Below are 16,499 nucleotides of genomic sequence, written 5' to 3'. Positions count from 1 at the left end.
CTGATCCATGGGGGCAAAAGCCGCCAAATTTTAAATAGAGATGTAAGTGAGGTAGTGATCCACTTCCTGAAAATCATGCGAGCCGAAGGAAAGGCGTGCAACGGGGGTCCCCTGGCAGGGGTTCACCCCTCACAATTTTTTTTTTTGCTCTTTTTATGACAAATTATCATTATTTTTACATTTCGAATGTTTTTTTGGCCCCATTTCGAATTCGGAAATTTCCGAAGTCTTACATCTCTGGTTAAATTGAAATAAAGGCCAAAATATGAAGTAAAAACAATAAAATACATAAGAAAATACATATCACAAGACTTCAAAACTTTAGAACTAAGTATGCTAGACCTTTATCATGGTAGCCTAATGTTTATATAAGGTAATAGTGATAGTAAATTAAAAATGCCTCCTTTGGCCCCCATGGAGCAGATCGTGATTCGTGTCACATATCAACCTTTTTATGCCTTTATCATAGTAGTCACATTGATCAAAGAACAAATCACTGGTGATCAAACTCTGGTAGCGATAGTGCATACAATACAGTCGATTCAATCATGGTTAATAGCAACTGTAATTTGAATTGCTCCCAAATTGACTCAAGTCCAGCTGGTAGCTAATTTGATGCTGGGTATGTTACCGACTTCTGAGAGCTCCAGATGCAAAATACATCACCAAAAACACCGGTGGTGATTTCTTAGACCATTAGGAATTTCCTTGCTGGTAGGCCTGATAGCATAGGGGGAACTTTGATGTCATCATCATGTCTTGTTCAATGTTGCTTGGTGCACTGATGATGTATCAATCTTGAGAATTTCCCTGATAGCCATGGTAGCATAGGTAGAACTAGGCAATGAGAACTCCATCTTCACAGCTTGCTCAGTACAATCTGTCAAAAAGATATAAATAGATATAAATTATAGGACAAATGGTCATTCTGTTTAAAGCCATAATGTACGATCTTATAATATGAAATTGGTTAAATTTTTTCAAACCTGATTTTTTTTGCATTTTTGTAATGTTTACTCATGTCCCAACTTGCACCTAAATGGAATCGGCCAAATTTGTTGTCTTTGTAGGTCAACAGAGCAAAGTTTGACATATTATCATAATTTTAAAATTATGATAATATGTCCTCCCATAGAACTGTGTGTTAAAGGCCAAAATAACCAGTGGGGTTTCTTTCACTTTACCTTGTTATTTCAACCTAAAATGGACAGCAACCCTTCTCGTCAGTTATTACTAATATTATTTCAACATTTTGAATAAAGAATAACAAATCAAAATTTGACGGAAATCGTACATTAAGGCTTTAAACCAGATTAGCAGAGAGACTGTTAGTGTTAAATCAATAAGATTGTAATAGAGAATGCTTGCCTTGTTGAAGGTTTCAAAACACACAAACCTAGCTCCACATGCATATGTAAGTGGTACATTTTCTTTGTATCATATTCTACTTAGGTCTGTATGCACAAAACAAGTTAGACCAGGTCTAATGTTAGACTTGGAATAACTGTAAAGGTTAGACTAGGGAGGGGTCCATTTACTCTTTTCTGCTCCTCCTTTACTCCTAGCAAAGTCAGAAAGTTAAACTGCAGCCATCTAATATTAAGCTACATATATTTGCCTTTAATAGGATCTACAATAATACGAAATATGGTACGTAAATACCAAAAAGTTCCTTCTCCATGGGACTAATATCCACAGTTAAACCAAGTCTACAGTTAGACCTGGTCTAACATGTTTTGTCCAAATGGACCATAGAGGTTAACCAGGGAGAGTAAATACTCTGCCATATTGCATGTTGATAGTGGATGTGCTTTTTCGTGATATGCATGTAATGCAGTGTGCAAATTACAAGCACTAATGCTGGTTTCATACTACCCTGCTGCTTGCCGCTGAGCGGCGTGGCGCACACGCATTGCAGACAAACAGAGAAAATCAAGGCTTGTCATTGGTTGGAACGCCCTGCCGCTTGCCGCTGCAGGAAAGTCTGACGGGGGCATAAGAGTTATATGCATAAAGCTTTTTAAAACAACTTTCTTGTTTGAATTTGGATTTTATTCCAAAAAATGTCAAAAGTATTTAGGTTTCCAAGTCTGGCAATTCATTGAAATCAATATGGCAGATTTTCATTGGGTTGTACAAATCTAATGTGCTCCCTATCTAATCTCCATTATAGACTCACCTGTTTGTTCAGGTACCTCTGTCCCTTCTAGTTTGTCCAAGTCAGTCTGTGTTAAGTGTAACTTATAGTTGCTATATTTCTGTATAGACCTGGAAGGAAATGGGTTGAATTTGAAATACACTATTACTATATTAAGGTTATTAATTATTTTAAACTGTTGTGATTTGGTAGTTCACAGCATCTTACGAATGGTAGTGAGCTTTGGCAAAAATTGCATTGCTCAATTCATAGCGAGCGTGTAGAAGAATTAAAATATCACAGATATACTTTTATAGGTGCTGTGGTTCTTGAGTTACGTTGTGAAGAGGGCTGAAACAACAACACTTTTGTAAAACGTACATAACTAATTAACAACAATAAATTAAGCAAGTTTGCAGAGTATACGATTTGTAGAATGAACTTTTGTAAAACATCAAGGTGTTAATTTTCAATAATATATTGATCTAGAAAATGAAAATCGAATTTTAGGTTGCTTCGACCAACAATACCTCGTCTACCCTTAATAACATGTTTAGTCTATCATTTAGGGGTTATTTAACTTTATTAGAATCTTGCTTGAAATATAACTGAAAATATCATGTAAAACAACAACACAGAGCAAAAATGTACAACCTACAGAATGACTGTTTTAATGTTCAATCATTAGCCCTAATCCTACACACTAAGCTTCACTCATACCCTATCCTAAGGGAGTGTTCATAAATACTTTGGTGGGGGGATTGGAAAATATTGGGGGGGGGGGATCAAAACAATTTTGGGTCCTAAAAAGGGGGGATCAAAAAAAATTCAGTCCTTAAAGGGGGGTAACCCTATCGGTTTAGGATATGGATTCTCTTCAAACTTACATACAATGTCAAATATTGTCCCCTTTATCCATCTATGTGAGAAAACGGAACAATTTCAGCATAAATGTGAATAATTAGCATAATTAGCAAGCCAATACACTGGTACGCCGCTGAATTGCATTCTGGTCAGGCATCTCGAAACAACGGCCGAGCGTATGTCCCGTGGAAACAGGAAGTGTTCGCCTTGGCACTGAAAACCGGCTCGCCCCTGTACACTTTTATACCCTCTATTCATACTGATTAATCTTATAAAACATTACATATTACTGCGCTCATTATCATTCTTGACAAGATAGCTCATGCTGTATTTACTTCGCTAAATTATTTCTTTATTTTTAGCTATATGATGCACATTTTCACATATTTATGATTTTTCTTTGTTTTATTTTTTAAATAATTTTTTAATGGGGGGGAGGTGCTCTCATAATTTTTTTTCATATTCCTCGTATCATGCTTGACAATATAGGTCATGTTTCCTTATTTATTTCGCCTCTTATGTATTTCTTTATTTTTGTTTTTTGTTTTATATCATTATAGCGCCATCTATAGTTTGACATTAGGGGGCCTATTTGATGCGGACGAATTGGTACTGGGGTGAAATCTTCCGAATCTATTCCGATTTCATTCTATGACTACCCAAAACTCCCGTGTCGTGTAAAATCACGAACAACTGGTATACCTGTAAAACCGCTGTGTTTCATGATTTCTCCGAAATACATCGAATTGGAGCGTCAAATTTCAGGATAGTAATGAGAAAAATAGTATCTATTATGTGATACCAAAACCTCATCAACATTGAAAAAAATCGGGGGGATGATGCTGTCGATCGGGTTACGGACCTTTAATAGGGGGGGATCAAAAAAATTTGAGGGTAAAATTCCGGGGTAAAATGTACGAGAAGGCATGTACATTCCAAATTTTCTGCGCGCTCCGCGCGCATCAGTGTTAAGTATTCAATTTTGTAATCTCAAGCTACAAATCAACAAAATGTGTGCACTTTACAATTTGGGTGTAACACTTTGACTCCATAGAGGTAGATCACAGGGAGATGGGGGATAAACCCCCCCCCCCCAATATTTTGATAGGGGGATGGTCCATACAATCATCCTCCCAATGTTGACACCTGTATATGGGTTTCTAACAAACAATTAACCCCATATTTGGTCATTTCAAACTAAAAAGTGCCAATTTTTTTGCGCTTCGCACAAATTAATTCCAGTTTTGTACTATATTTCACCAGTTTAGCTTCAATATGGCAATTTTTTTGCGCGCATTTGTACCATAAACTTATTTTGTCAGCAAAAAAAAGGTGCTGGATTCACTGGACTTCAAGAAATTTTCTCCAACCCCAATGTCAAAAAGAAATCTATGCAACTGTTAATGATGTATACTTTTGGTTTCTTTTTTAGGACATGAAAGGGGGGATCAAAAAAATTTTAGACCATAAAAAGGGGGGATAAAAAAAAATCCACCATTTCTTAGGGGGGATCAAAAAAATTTTGACGTCCCAGGATCAAACTTTTCCAACCACCCCCACCAAAGTATTTATGAACACTCCCTAACCCTAATTTTAATCCTAACCTCTGACGTGCCCTGACCTACATCAAGGTGCTAGTTGTAATCAGCCTACAGAGAGTGCTATTTAGATGGCAAGAAGAGTTTGACTTTCCTTATGATGCCCACTGTTCTGAAGTTTGTCATAGCACCCTCTAGTGGTAAGATTATTTTGTAAACTTTGTCACATATTACTGGCTTGTAAAAATTCGTTTATCACAATTTGGCAGAATATGTGAAATTTATACTTACTTTGATGTATCTTTTGTATTGAAGTTTTGTATCGTGTATAAAAAGAGAACTGAAACTGATTATCTGGACTTTAATTATTTCATAAGCTGGCTACTGATAAAATTAAGTCATCAATTCATGAAGAATCTTAAAATTATATCATAGTACTTCAAGTTGACCGTTGATGAGTAAAAACTCAGTGATCAACAAAATAAATTGTGTGTCTGACAATGCTCAATGAATGTGGTGTGACAAAGCCCAAGGAGTCCATGTAATGCTGTTATATCTCCCATATAGAGGGTATGCAATACGACGTCACTCATAACAGAGTCATCCTCATTTAAATAAAATTCTGTCCTCCATAAGGTACCACAGGAAAATTTGCATGATAAAACGTGTGATAGGTATGAATGGTTGTGGAATCGATCTAGAGACCTGTCCCTCTGTCATCTTAAGTTATCTTAGAACTGTCCTCCAGCATGGCTGCCATTTCAATTGTTATACCGTTCCGGTTGGTTTATTGCATACACTCTATTGGATTGTCACATGAGGACCTAAAAAGTGTACTCTCTCTATTCTAGCCTCTTTGGGTGAGAAATGGTTAGAAGTCAATAGGATGCCAAAATTGAACCATGTCTCCCTACAAAAGGGATGATTCTCCATAAAACAGTCCAAATAATTAGTTACAGATTCTCTTCTTGCTATTTCTTACTTACCATGTTACATTCTTTGGTTTGACTAGAATCTTCCTGTAATCACCCAATAAGGAATAATCCCTGTAGGAAAAAATAAACAATAAATACGGTATTTATTCATGAAAGCTGGATGATAGAATAATGTAGGAAAGTCACAACTTTGAATACTTAAAGAGTGTAATAAGCACTAATTAAGTAACTTCCATATGGGGAATCTACGATGGTACTTGTCTATATCTGTTTAAGGGAGTTTGTGTTAGGCTCAAAGTCAGTCATCACTCAACAAAGACAAGTGCAGGCTCAAACTTCCAAGGTCTATTATCAGGTCAAAGATCTGTCAGGTCATGAGCAACCAGATGCAACCTCATAGTGGGAAAAATGTTAAAATTATAAACTGAACTTTTGTTTTTAACAAATGATGCAAAATTATTATAACATTAGATGATGTATAATTATTGGTTGTTAGATATTCAACTACCGTATTGTTTGTAATAAACGCCCTGGGGGCGTTGCATTTTTCCAAAAGGGGGGCGTTTATTGGAAGTGAATTGTCAGTGAAAAAAGCTTAAAAATCGGGTTCAATTTTCCGATGGTGCTCCTGTTAAAAGGAGGGATTTACGACCATACAAGATGGCGACGCCCACTGAAAATTACAATTTAGTGGGAAATACAACAAAATTACACCTGTAAGGCTGTAAAGTGCATGGAATTAGTGAAATTTTACCATAATTAGGCAATGAAATGGATGGGAGTTGAGTCAAAATAGGTTTTTTCCATGCAATTTAGCGATCATGACTGACATGACTGATGCAAGTTTTAAGCTTACCTACACGATATGGCATGGAAATGTTTGCATTTTTGTCAATTTTTTACAGAAAAATTGGAGGGGGGCGTTTATTAGAGGGGGAGCGTTTATTACAAACAATACGGCATACACTTTTTTTGATATACATATTTTGATATTAAAATAAGATGGTGAATTCAAAATGTCATGAATGGTGTTTTCATTTCAGGGGCGCAGCCAGTTTTCTTGGTCAGGGGGATAAAATAAAATTATTTTTCTTCCCGGTTTGGTGGTCAGGGTGGAGGTGGTGAGGGGTAGAGGAGTGGTCAGGGAAAGATGACAATTTTCCCAGTGTGTATAATTTTGTCCCATTGTGTGTATAATTTGTATCTTTTTTACCAAAGAAAGTATGTAAAGCCTTTCTGTTTCCAAAAAGGGCTTTTTGGGTACAATTTTCATGTGTAGTTTGGGGCACTTCTTTCTTTTTGTCTACTTTGCTTTTTTTCATTTTCTTGCCAATTTTCTCTTTTGATTTTTTTGTCAAGGGAGCAATTTACCCCCTTGTAAGCGTTTCATTTCTTTGTGTCACAAAGACTTGTAACCTATTGTTAGCATCCAAATCCAATATAAATACCTGAATCATTCTTGTGAAATTTGTAACCTACAAATGAAGGGCAAGTTGATGGACATTTCATGATGCACAGCAAATCTTTCTAAACTTGGGCACTTGCATTATACACTTAACACAACTCAAACATTAGTTAAGTTAATAATAATGCTATTATAATCAATTGCAGTAAACCTTTGACGAGCGCGTATTTTAAGCATACATCGCGTATTTACTGCGTTGGACGCACTTGTCTCCGATTGGCTGCTGACGCGATCTGCTGTTGCCGAGTGGAAATTTATGAATGAACTATGCGCCATACGCGTTTTTACCCCAAATTTGCAACATCACGGTAGTCGCGCTCGTCAAAGGTTTACTGCAAAATAGTATAGACCCATACGTTTATTTTCCTGAAAATCTTAGGAAAACATGTATTTTGAATGTTTACAAATCATTGTTTCCTCTGACCTGTTTACAAAATAAATGGGCAAAATAACATCTCTAAATATACTGAAGTGTGTATTTTGTGCATTGGTAGAGTTAGAGTGAGTCATATATGTATTAATATTGTTACAGTCCCTCAGGGGTCACATAAAAGTTATTATTATAGCCCCCTCATATTCAAGTTGAAATTCTTTTTATTCCACCATTTCCTTTTCCTATGACTGGTTTGACATCAGAAGAAAGAGTCAAGTTCAATCCAGGATCAGATGTGATGTTTTGCACAGTATACTGCTGAATGCAAAGAAAAAAAAAATACAAACCATACACCAACAGACAAAATTCTCACATATTCGTGAGGACTGATCATTACAGTCTAACACAGTAGCGTACCCAGCGGGTGGCAGGGGGGCAGACTGCCCCCTCCAACACCTAAAATGGGGACGAAGAAGCGGAAACACAGGGACGAGAAAAAGGGGAGAAAAGAGAGAAAGAAGGGGAAGGAGAGGGAGAAAGAGAAGGAAAGGGAAAGGAGAGGGGAAAGAGAAGGGAAAGGGGAGGAAGGGGAGAGAAAAAGAAAAGGGAAAGGGAGAAGAGGGAGAGTAAAATTAGGGATGATACTGACTTTTGCCACCCCAGACTGACAATGCTGGCTACACGCCTGGTCTAACAAATCACGCCAGTGCTATGTGCCTTTGTGTTACATGATAGGGTGTGTGTCTCCAAGTTTATGCAAACCCAACTGAGCACCTCCTTGTTGCAATAAAGTCAGGAGATTTTCGGCTGACATAAAAAAAAAATTAGTTTGACTGTTTATACAGCAAAAGAAACAATTCGATAGTGACTAAGTGGAATCAAATTCAACTAAATGATGCTCCTTCGCAGCATTTGATAACTTTGGAAATCAAGATTAAATAGCAAATGCACCTATTTACACTATACTTGGCAATGATTTAACTGAATTTGTTAGCAAATAAGTCAAAATCATGTGACTTTTTTCATTTTGTAGCAGGTGTCAAAGAGAATCCATAAACACATGACTAATAGAATAGCAACTGAAGCTGTTGACACTATACTTGATAATAAATTTAACTGAATTTGATAGGGAATAAGTCAAAATCGAATTGCAACTTTTTCTTGGTGTAAACAGGGTCATACATAATCCACTCTGTACTTACTTGACATGGTGTTTCAATTTGTCACTGTCTATACCATGCTCTGCCATCATTGATTTATACCACTCACCAACTGTACAAGTAAAAAGAATTGACACAATTTCAAATTCCATAAATTTACATTTGGAAAAAAAGTTCACAACAATTTGTTCGACAAAATATATGAGAAAGTACAACATGTTTTCACCAGTTCACTGCTGTGTTACAAATTAATATATCTTTTTTTAAAACTTACTATACTTTTTTACACATCCCATCTCTTTCAGGATTAGGGTTAGGATTACAGTAGCTAAGGCTTTCTTAGATGAAATAATTACATGAAGAATCAACCAATTCATCTATATACAACATGAAAATAATCATATCTCAGAATCTATTAAATTACTTATCCTTTTGCAACTTGGACTCACAGAATAGTACTAAGACTACTAGTACCTGTTTATGATACCACTCCTGTTAACAGATGCAGGGGTTGTTTTTATGGACATACACCCCAAAGTAACAAAAAAACACACACTTTTGTTTGAAAAGATTTAAAAAAAAACACTTTTGTGTTCTATTGCTATTTCTTTTTATGTAAATAAATAAAATAAGGACAGATCAGATATACACGTACCGTATTCATTCCAATAAGCGCCCATGCCCCAATAAGCGCCCACCCAGGGTATTTTCAATTTGCTAAAGGGTACCATCAATGTTGAAGTGACGGATAGACGTCGATACAGTGAAATACCTGGAGGACTAGAAGTCCTGTGTAAACTTCCAATACATTTTTACATCAGAAAAGCTACTAGAACGTCTCAGGACCCATTTATAACATACATAAATTTGTCTCTAATAAACACCCCTAACAAAAAAATTAGGTAAACCAGGTAAAAAATAAGCGCCCACTCAAAATGACTTTGTTAAGCGCCCTGGGCGCTTATTAGAATGAATACGGTATACCAGGATATAATTAAACCCTCTAATTTGTAGATATATCTGACACTCTAGCATAATCCAGGAGTTCTGTGTCCATACCTGGATACACTATGTCTTTTTTCATTCAATTTGTCAGTATTAAAGATTAAAAGCAGCTATTTTATAACAAATATTTTCATAATAAAGTTTAACACAGTGCAACAAGTTAAACTCAATTTACCCTTGCTGAGAAATGGACCAATCCATGTTATTGTTTACCGGGTCAGATGTCAATCATTGTCATGCAGATAAATTTGTATTGTTTGGCTCGACCGGGAACCAATGGGATTTACCGCCTTCAGCGGGTTTCGGGCGTGATTAGGTGGTTTTATTCACTGTTGGTTTTGTATTGGACACGACAACAACAAAAATCTTTGGCTACCGATTCTTAGAAATCAACAGCAACTTCATAAGACATAAACAACTGACTGATTGATGATAAAAATCAAGCTTTGGGAAGCTTAAAATGTGCACGCTTACTGCATCAATAACAAGGACACGCTGATTTTTCTACCTTGTTTCTGCTTACTGCACAACAATATAATCAGGATTCAGGTTCAATTTAATGCTGCGCTATGTATAATTGGTGGCGAGTTCGGTAGCTGGCATGCAGTGCTAAAACTTGGATGTAAAAATATTGATACAGGTAGTAATATCAACATTTTGTGCACGCTTTGTGAGCTAGCCAAGTCAGTATTCTATACAATCGGCGTGGAAAATTCCCGGAAAATTACGGTAGACGAATCCCACTGAACAGCACAACATGCACGCAAAGCAGTCATCTTCAAGACTTCATGAAATTTGTGGTTGAGTAATTTCTGATTAGACGGAGAAATATCCGGGTGAGAATAAATTTATTTAATTTATGTATAATGCGGGAGTCGAAAGTGTATTTAAATGCATCTAAATAATATTTAATGGTGTTTTCTTGCACACGAAAAGTGCTCCAAAACTTTGCAATAGTCCTGTGGCTTTACGCATAATATTAATGTTTGTTTACCAAGTGTGGTTCTATGAATAATTCATGAGGTGTAATTGTTATGTAGGGGCAGGGTTTTACAATGCACATGTAGCCATTATCCAAATAAGGCAAGGCGTAATAAAAGACACGCTCATTATGACGTCAGGGTCCTTGAGAATTTGACATGGGCGAATCAATCGATATCCCGATTGGCAAACAATGACTTCCCATTGCAAATCAATGGCGAATTTTTCCGGTGTCATCGTATACATTTGAGCCATAGTTTTTACCCGCGAATTTGGACAAATATTACCAAAGTTACAGCAATTGTCGAATCAGTTTGGCAGCTCGAATTGGGATGGCAAAATCTAAGCAAATTAAACTATCGCTTTTGATTGCGCCGGTTCATTTAAGTAGGTTTTTTCACCATCGGATATGTTTTTAGGGTAAAGTTGACAGTCGTATTTTAATTTGGTGCGAATTCAGTTCAAGCAGTGCCAAGAAATATTGTCAGTTTTCTTGAAATTAATGTGGTTTTCATTCAAGGGATCCCTTTTATAGTTAAAACTCAAAAAATGTTGGGATCATTTGGCTTACGAATTTACGTATTAAAAGCTGGAAAATCATAAGTAGAGAATTTACAGATGGTCAATTTTATCTTCCTACTTGTAAATAACAAAATCAATAAAAAGAGAATAACAAAAGGGAAGATGTAAGACGCCGGGTAAGACGATGATAATGTCGGTCAACGATTACGTGTTTGGGTTGGGAAATCCCTAATAATGATAATAGTTTTAAGTAGCAAAATATACGGTGTACAGATGATAATATTTAACGCCACTTGTAGCAAAATAGTTCACAAAGGCAATTTATTTTAGCCATAAAAAATCTGGAAAAATCCTTGTGCAATTTCCCGTCTCCCTCGTTCGTCAAAATGGGGTAAAGACAGCCCGTCACCCCTGGCTTAATTTTATGATTGCGTTTGTGGTAAAATTTTAGACAATTTCTAGGTGTGATTTCACCTTTTTATGTTAATGCAAGCATATTTTAGGTGATAATTGTTAGTATAACATTAGCAGGCCAGGTTTTTGTGGCTTATTGAAAGGAAGGGTATCATGAGTATATTTACCCTTGGATATTTACCTTCATAATGGACGATTATGTCTAAGCTTACTCTGCATAAAACGATATAATTTACATGACAGAGTCGGTAATGCATTAGTTTTGTTTGTTTGGTTGAATTTGGTTTGATTGTGGCATAATGCCTTACTTAAAAGGTAACCTAGTTTCATCCATAAAGTGGTCATATAGTGTAGGTCTAATTTTAGTCACGGGTTGTAGACAAAATGTATCGAAAAACAAGGATAGCCCCGATATGTCCCTAGACGAGAATTGTTATTGAATACTTGGATTTTGGATTTGGATTGGAAATCTGATTGGACTGGAATTGTAATGTTCTTTTCTTGGATTTGGATTGAAGTTGGATTAAAAAATTGGATGTGAATTTAAAATTGAAAAAAAAATAAATAAATAAATAAATAAAAAAATAAAAATAAAAATAAAAAATATATGCAATGCTCTTTTCTTAGGATTGAATTTGGATTGAAAATTGGTTTTTGGATTTGGATTGGAAATTTGATTGGACTGGAATTGTAATGTTCTTTTCTTTGGCTTTGGATTGAAGTTGGATTTAAAATTGGATGTGGATTGAAAATTGGAAAAAATAAATAAATAAATAACATTGCAACGCTCTTTGTTTTGGATTGAATTTGGAATGAATTTTGGATTGGAAATTTGATTGGACTGGAATTGTAATATTCTTTTCTTTGGATTTGCATTGAATTTGGATTTAAACTGGGATTAAAAAAGAAATAAATAAATAAATAAATAAATAATTGCAATGCTCTTTTTTTTTTATTAAATTTGGATTTTGATTAAAAATTGGATGTGGATTGAAAATGGAGAAGGAAAAAAAAAATAAATAAATAAATAAATAATTGCAATGCTCTTTCCTTTGGATTGGAATTGAAAATTGGATTTGGATTTAAAAAAAAAAAAATAAATAAATAAATAAATAAATAATAATAATGAAAGACCAGGGTTTATCATGTGTGTTACGGTCTGTGTGAGGGATTTTGATCATAGTTGCATACCTTTTTTAACCTTGCATCCCTTGTTAGGCTTTTATCACAGGCTCAACGGGAATGTGGACGAGCTCTTCGAGTCTTTATAGAACTTGATGGTATTAGTAATGTGAAGTTCAGAAGTTCAACGGTAGATTTTAGATCATAAAACTTGGTGAAGAAGGATCTTGGATAGTTTAATAATCTTGTGGTAAATCTCAGGTCAAATATTTGGATGGTGATTTAAGGAGGAGTAGTTATGAGTGCCAAAATACATTGGTCATCGCTCTGTTGGCCACAAGGGGTCAATTTAAAGTAAAGTAAAATAAATTGGATGGTCATGAAACCAATATAAAGATATCTAATTAGGAAAAATCGTTAAGCAGGGTCAAAGAACTAATTAATGTAGAAAGGATTTCATGAAAAACGGGGATAAAAAATTCTGGAGGTCAAGTAAGTAAAAGCCGGATTATGTGAAAATTGGGAAAATGTGTTCCCTCATCCCTTAACCATTTGTGATACAATGACAAGGATATATTGTGTCAAAGCATTTTTATTGTGGATTAAGGGTAATTAAGGCAAAGATTGCTTCAGTTTCTTAGTAATTAGTAAATGTCATATTTTGAAAGGGTTAAATTTGTATGAGAGTAGATCGCACAAATAAATTGTCATGCTTATCCACATAACACGATGGTTCATAAAAATGGTCAGGGAAAGAAATTAATACAAATTAAATATTCATCTGTCTCCTGATAACTTGTGTTGGATCACAAACAAAATCGAGGAGGTTTATTCAAGTTACACAGGGTAATTAGTATAGATGTGCTGGCAGGTTGGTTCCCATTTCTTTCTTTTTCTTTCTTTTATTTATATTGCAGGCGATACCAATGACACTTTGATGCTGGTGGTAAGAAACAAGCCTGGCCTGTATGTACATGTACACCTGGACACCCATATAATTGCTAGTGACTACTAGACTTTGTGTGAGGCGACAGTAGACTTTGACATGCACAGCGAAGCATATTGAAAATTTTGTGTCATCTGCGAAAACTGAACTTACGCATACGAGCAATACAAGGGAGAGCATGCATCTTTTACACAAATTGTACTGTCAGAAGTCTATTGAACCAAATAAGTTCTGCAGTTCGGCGTCCAGCTAACGAAAAAGTTAATACTTTAGGGCTTCTCTTGGTGTATATAATAGCATCGTTTGATCAACCACAGTTGAACTTTGCATGGGAAATTTTAATTTGAGCATTCCTTCGATGTCGAGTAGTGGAAATTTGGAAGATGGGTTGTGCAGGATTTAGCCATGACCGGCGCTTTGGTAAGGCAACTCAGGAACAAAGGGTTGCATGTACATCGAGAGTGCTGAAATAGAATAAAATAAAGCAAGACATCAGGCAGAATGCTGTTAGCCACATTGGTCCAATATTTCTGACGCAAAATGGAATTAAACAACCCAATCACTGGGTTCTGTATGTGCGGTTGTGCGTAAGTGTACTGGCCAGTGCAAGGTGCCCTACTCGATCACAAGGCCTATTTTCACTACACAACAGAATAACTCGATTTCTGCCCGAGATAGACGAAAAGATTTTTTTTTTTTTTTCTAAAAGTATGAAAGAAAGTTAACCATTGTGATGTTGATCATCAAAAGATCAAATCAACATCTTCATATATTTGAAGAAAGAAGAATTAACTTAAAGAGTCGTAAATTCATCCAACTTCGCATTGGTAGTGGACAACATATACAAAAATTTTATACAATTTCGCAGAGTTGGACGAAAACTTTAGGGGACAACATGGGAAATTTCCATTGGACAAATGAATCTCATGGGACTTGGAATATCACTAATATCTGGATTTTTAAAAATTGATTACATTGTAAGTAAAATTGTACAAGAAACAATTTATACAGTGGTGAGCCCTCTGATATTATATTGATGTGCTTTACGTTACGTAATAGTATGACTACGAGGGTAGAAGTGGTTGAGTACATCACGTCAGGTGCGGTTTATATCTCAACAACACATATATTCTGTTGCACATTTGAAATCGTGCTTGTATTTGTTTGATTAAGTCTGTTAAAGGGAAGTAGGAATCAACTCCAGGTTGGCATGGGGTAGCTAGACTCTGGGGCCAAGTACTATGCCCTCATTTTTTCTAGTTTTTTGTGAGGTTGCGCAGCCGGCTAGTGATCGCGTTGATTTCTTTCAATATCCTATTGTGACGATACAATGTATCTTGCGGCATATAGAGCCAGCATAATTTAGTAGTGTTATTGTGGAGAATTATATGGATTACAGTCAATATCCAGCAAAGATATTATAGTGCTGTTTTATGCTAATCAGCAATTAGTGGCACAGAGCCAAACTGTGATTTATATTTCAATGTGCCAACAATAAAATCCTTCATTGAGGTTCCATTTAGTTATCAGTAGCATTATCAAACATAGGCAGATATATCACCATGTAGTTTCTGGTTTTCAAACAGACGCTCTCAAATGCGCTAGTCAACTTTTAAATATGTGCCTCATTCCATTGTGTATCATCCAGGAGCGATAGAGGAGGTTTAGGTAATGATATCCGTGCAGCAAAGTGAACAAACAAGTTTAAGGGGATTAACCAAGTTCCTTATAAAATAAGTCCCTTGTGTGGGGTTTTGAATTATCTTTTCTGTATTTATTTATTATGATATATGTATATGTCATAGAATGCTAACATTAAGACTTGATCCCTTGTAACTTCAGGTAGACCACCTGTTGAAGAGTCTCAGGAATTCCACTTGGGAGCGTGGGATCTGTATGCACCAGTACCATAATTTATTGTTGAGTTTCCAGCCATGATATTTGATGAATAATCCACGGGTTCGGGGTCAAACGCTCAGAATTTAGCCTCGGGTGGCGGCCACCAGAGTGCAAGTTTGGATCACATTTGGTTTTGCTAAAACGAGATTTTCTGCGCCTTTGGTCGTTGTTTCGCTAGAGTCTTGGGTTGGGTAATCCGCTCGTTTAGAGATTCTCCTATTATATATTTGGCAATTATACGGCTGAGATTTTCTGCGCCTTTGGTCGTTGTTTCGCTAGAGTCTTGGGTTGGGTAATTAAGCTCGATTAGAGAATCTCCTATTATATATTTGGCAATTATAATGGCTGAGAATTTGTTTGTTTGTTTGTTTGTTTATTTGTTGTAGGTACTGGTGCGGGTCTTAAACAAAAGTCAATAAATGGTTGTCGTGTCTGATTGCCAACATGCATGCAAATTTTGCGTCCGAGTGTTTTCAATTTCTCTGTCTTGGGGTAATAAAGTTTAACACAGTGCAACAAGTTAAACTCAATTTACCCTTGCTGAGAAATGGACCAATCCATGTTATTGTTTACTGGGTCAGATGTCAATCATTGTCATGCAGATAAATTTGTATTGTTTGGCTCGACCCGGGAACCAATGGGATTTGCCGCCCTTCAAGGGTTTCGGGCGTGATTAGGTGGTTTTATTCACTGTTGGTTTTGTATTGGACACGACAACAACAAAAATCTTCCCACCCACCGCGCCCTGTGTGGACATGTGAGAAGGAAGTAAAATATAATTATGTGTGACAGTTATGAGATAATGACCTGTATAAATACAGATATATTTTATCTACTACATGGTAGTGTGTTAAATAATAGCTAATTAAAGCATTTAACTGTCTGTAAGTTTAAAAGAAAAATCAAGAATTATGCTCCCTGTAGATAAGGAGGGAGGAATAAAGAGTTGACGCCGATCATTAAAATTACATGTGACTTGCAATTAATTTCCCTTTCTCAGATCTTCATATTTACAATGTACACTGTTTAATTAGATCATGTGTTCAATATGTTGCTACATAAAATTTATATAATTGTTCTGTATCAAACTTTTTAGAATGATAGTTCAAGAGGGAAAGTAAGTCGTCAAAACTATATA

General features: G+C 35.9%; 1 protein-coding gene across 2 annotated transcripts in view; it reads right to left on the bottom strand.

Moving 5' to 3' along the window:
- Positions 1 to 221: 221 nt before the first annotated feature.
- Positions 222 to 16,499, bottom strand: part of LOC140147852 (pseudouridylate synthase 7 homolog) — a 245,319-nt gene continuing 229,041 nt past the window's right edge. For both annotated transcript variants that reach the window (XM_072169621.1, XM_072169622.1), the window contains 4 exons: positions 8,515 to 8,584; positions 5,526 to 5,585; positions 2,180 to 2,268; positions 222 to 880 (listed from right to left, as the gene is read on the bottom strand). In XM_072169621.1, the coding sequence (XP_072025722.1) occupies positions 753 to 880; positions 2,180 to 2,268; positions 5,526 to 5,585; positions 8,515 to 8,584 (347 nt within the window). In that variant the 3' untranslated portion in view covers positions 222 to 752. The remainder of the gene's footprint in view (positions 881 to 2,179; positions 2,269 to 5,525; positions 5,586 to 8,514; positions 8,585 to 16,499) is intronic.

The sequence above is a fragment of the Amphiura filiformis genome, chromosome 3 (assembly GCF_039555335.1).
Source record: "Amphiura filiformis chromosome 3, Afil_fr2py, whole genome shotgun sequence".
Classification (NCBI taxonomy): Eukaryota; Metazoa; Echinodermata; class Ophiuroidea; order Amphilepidida; family Amphiuridae; genus Amphiura; species Amphiura filiformis.
The sequence above is the reverse complement of the archived record's forward strand: the minus strand, read 5'-3'. Positions and strand labels throughout refer to the sequence as shown.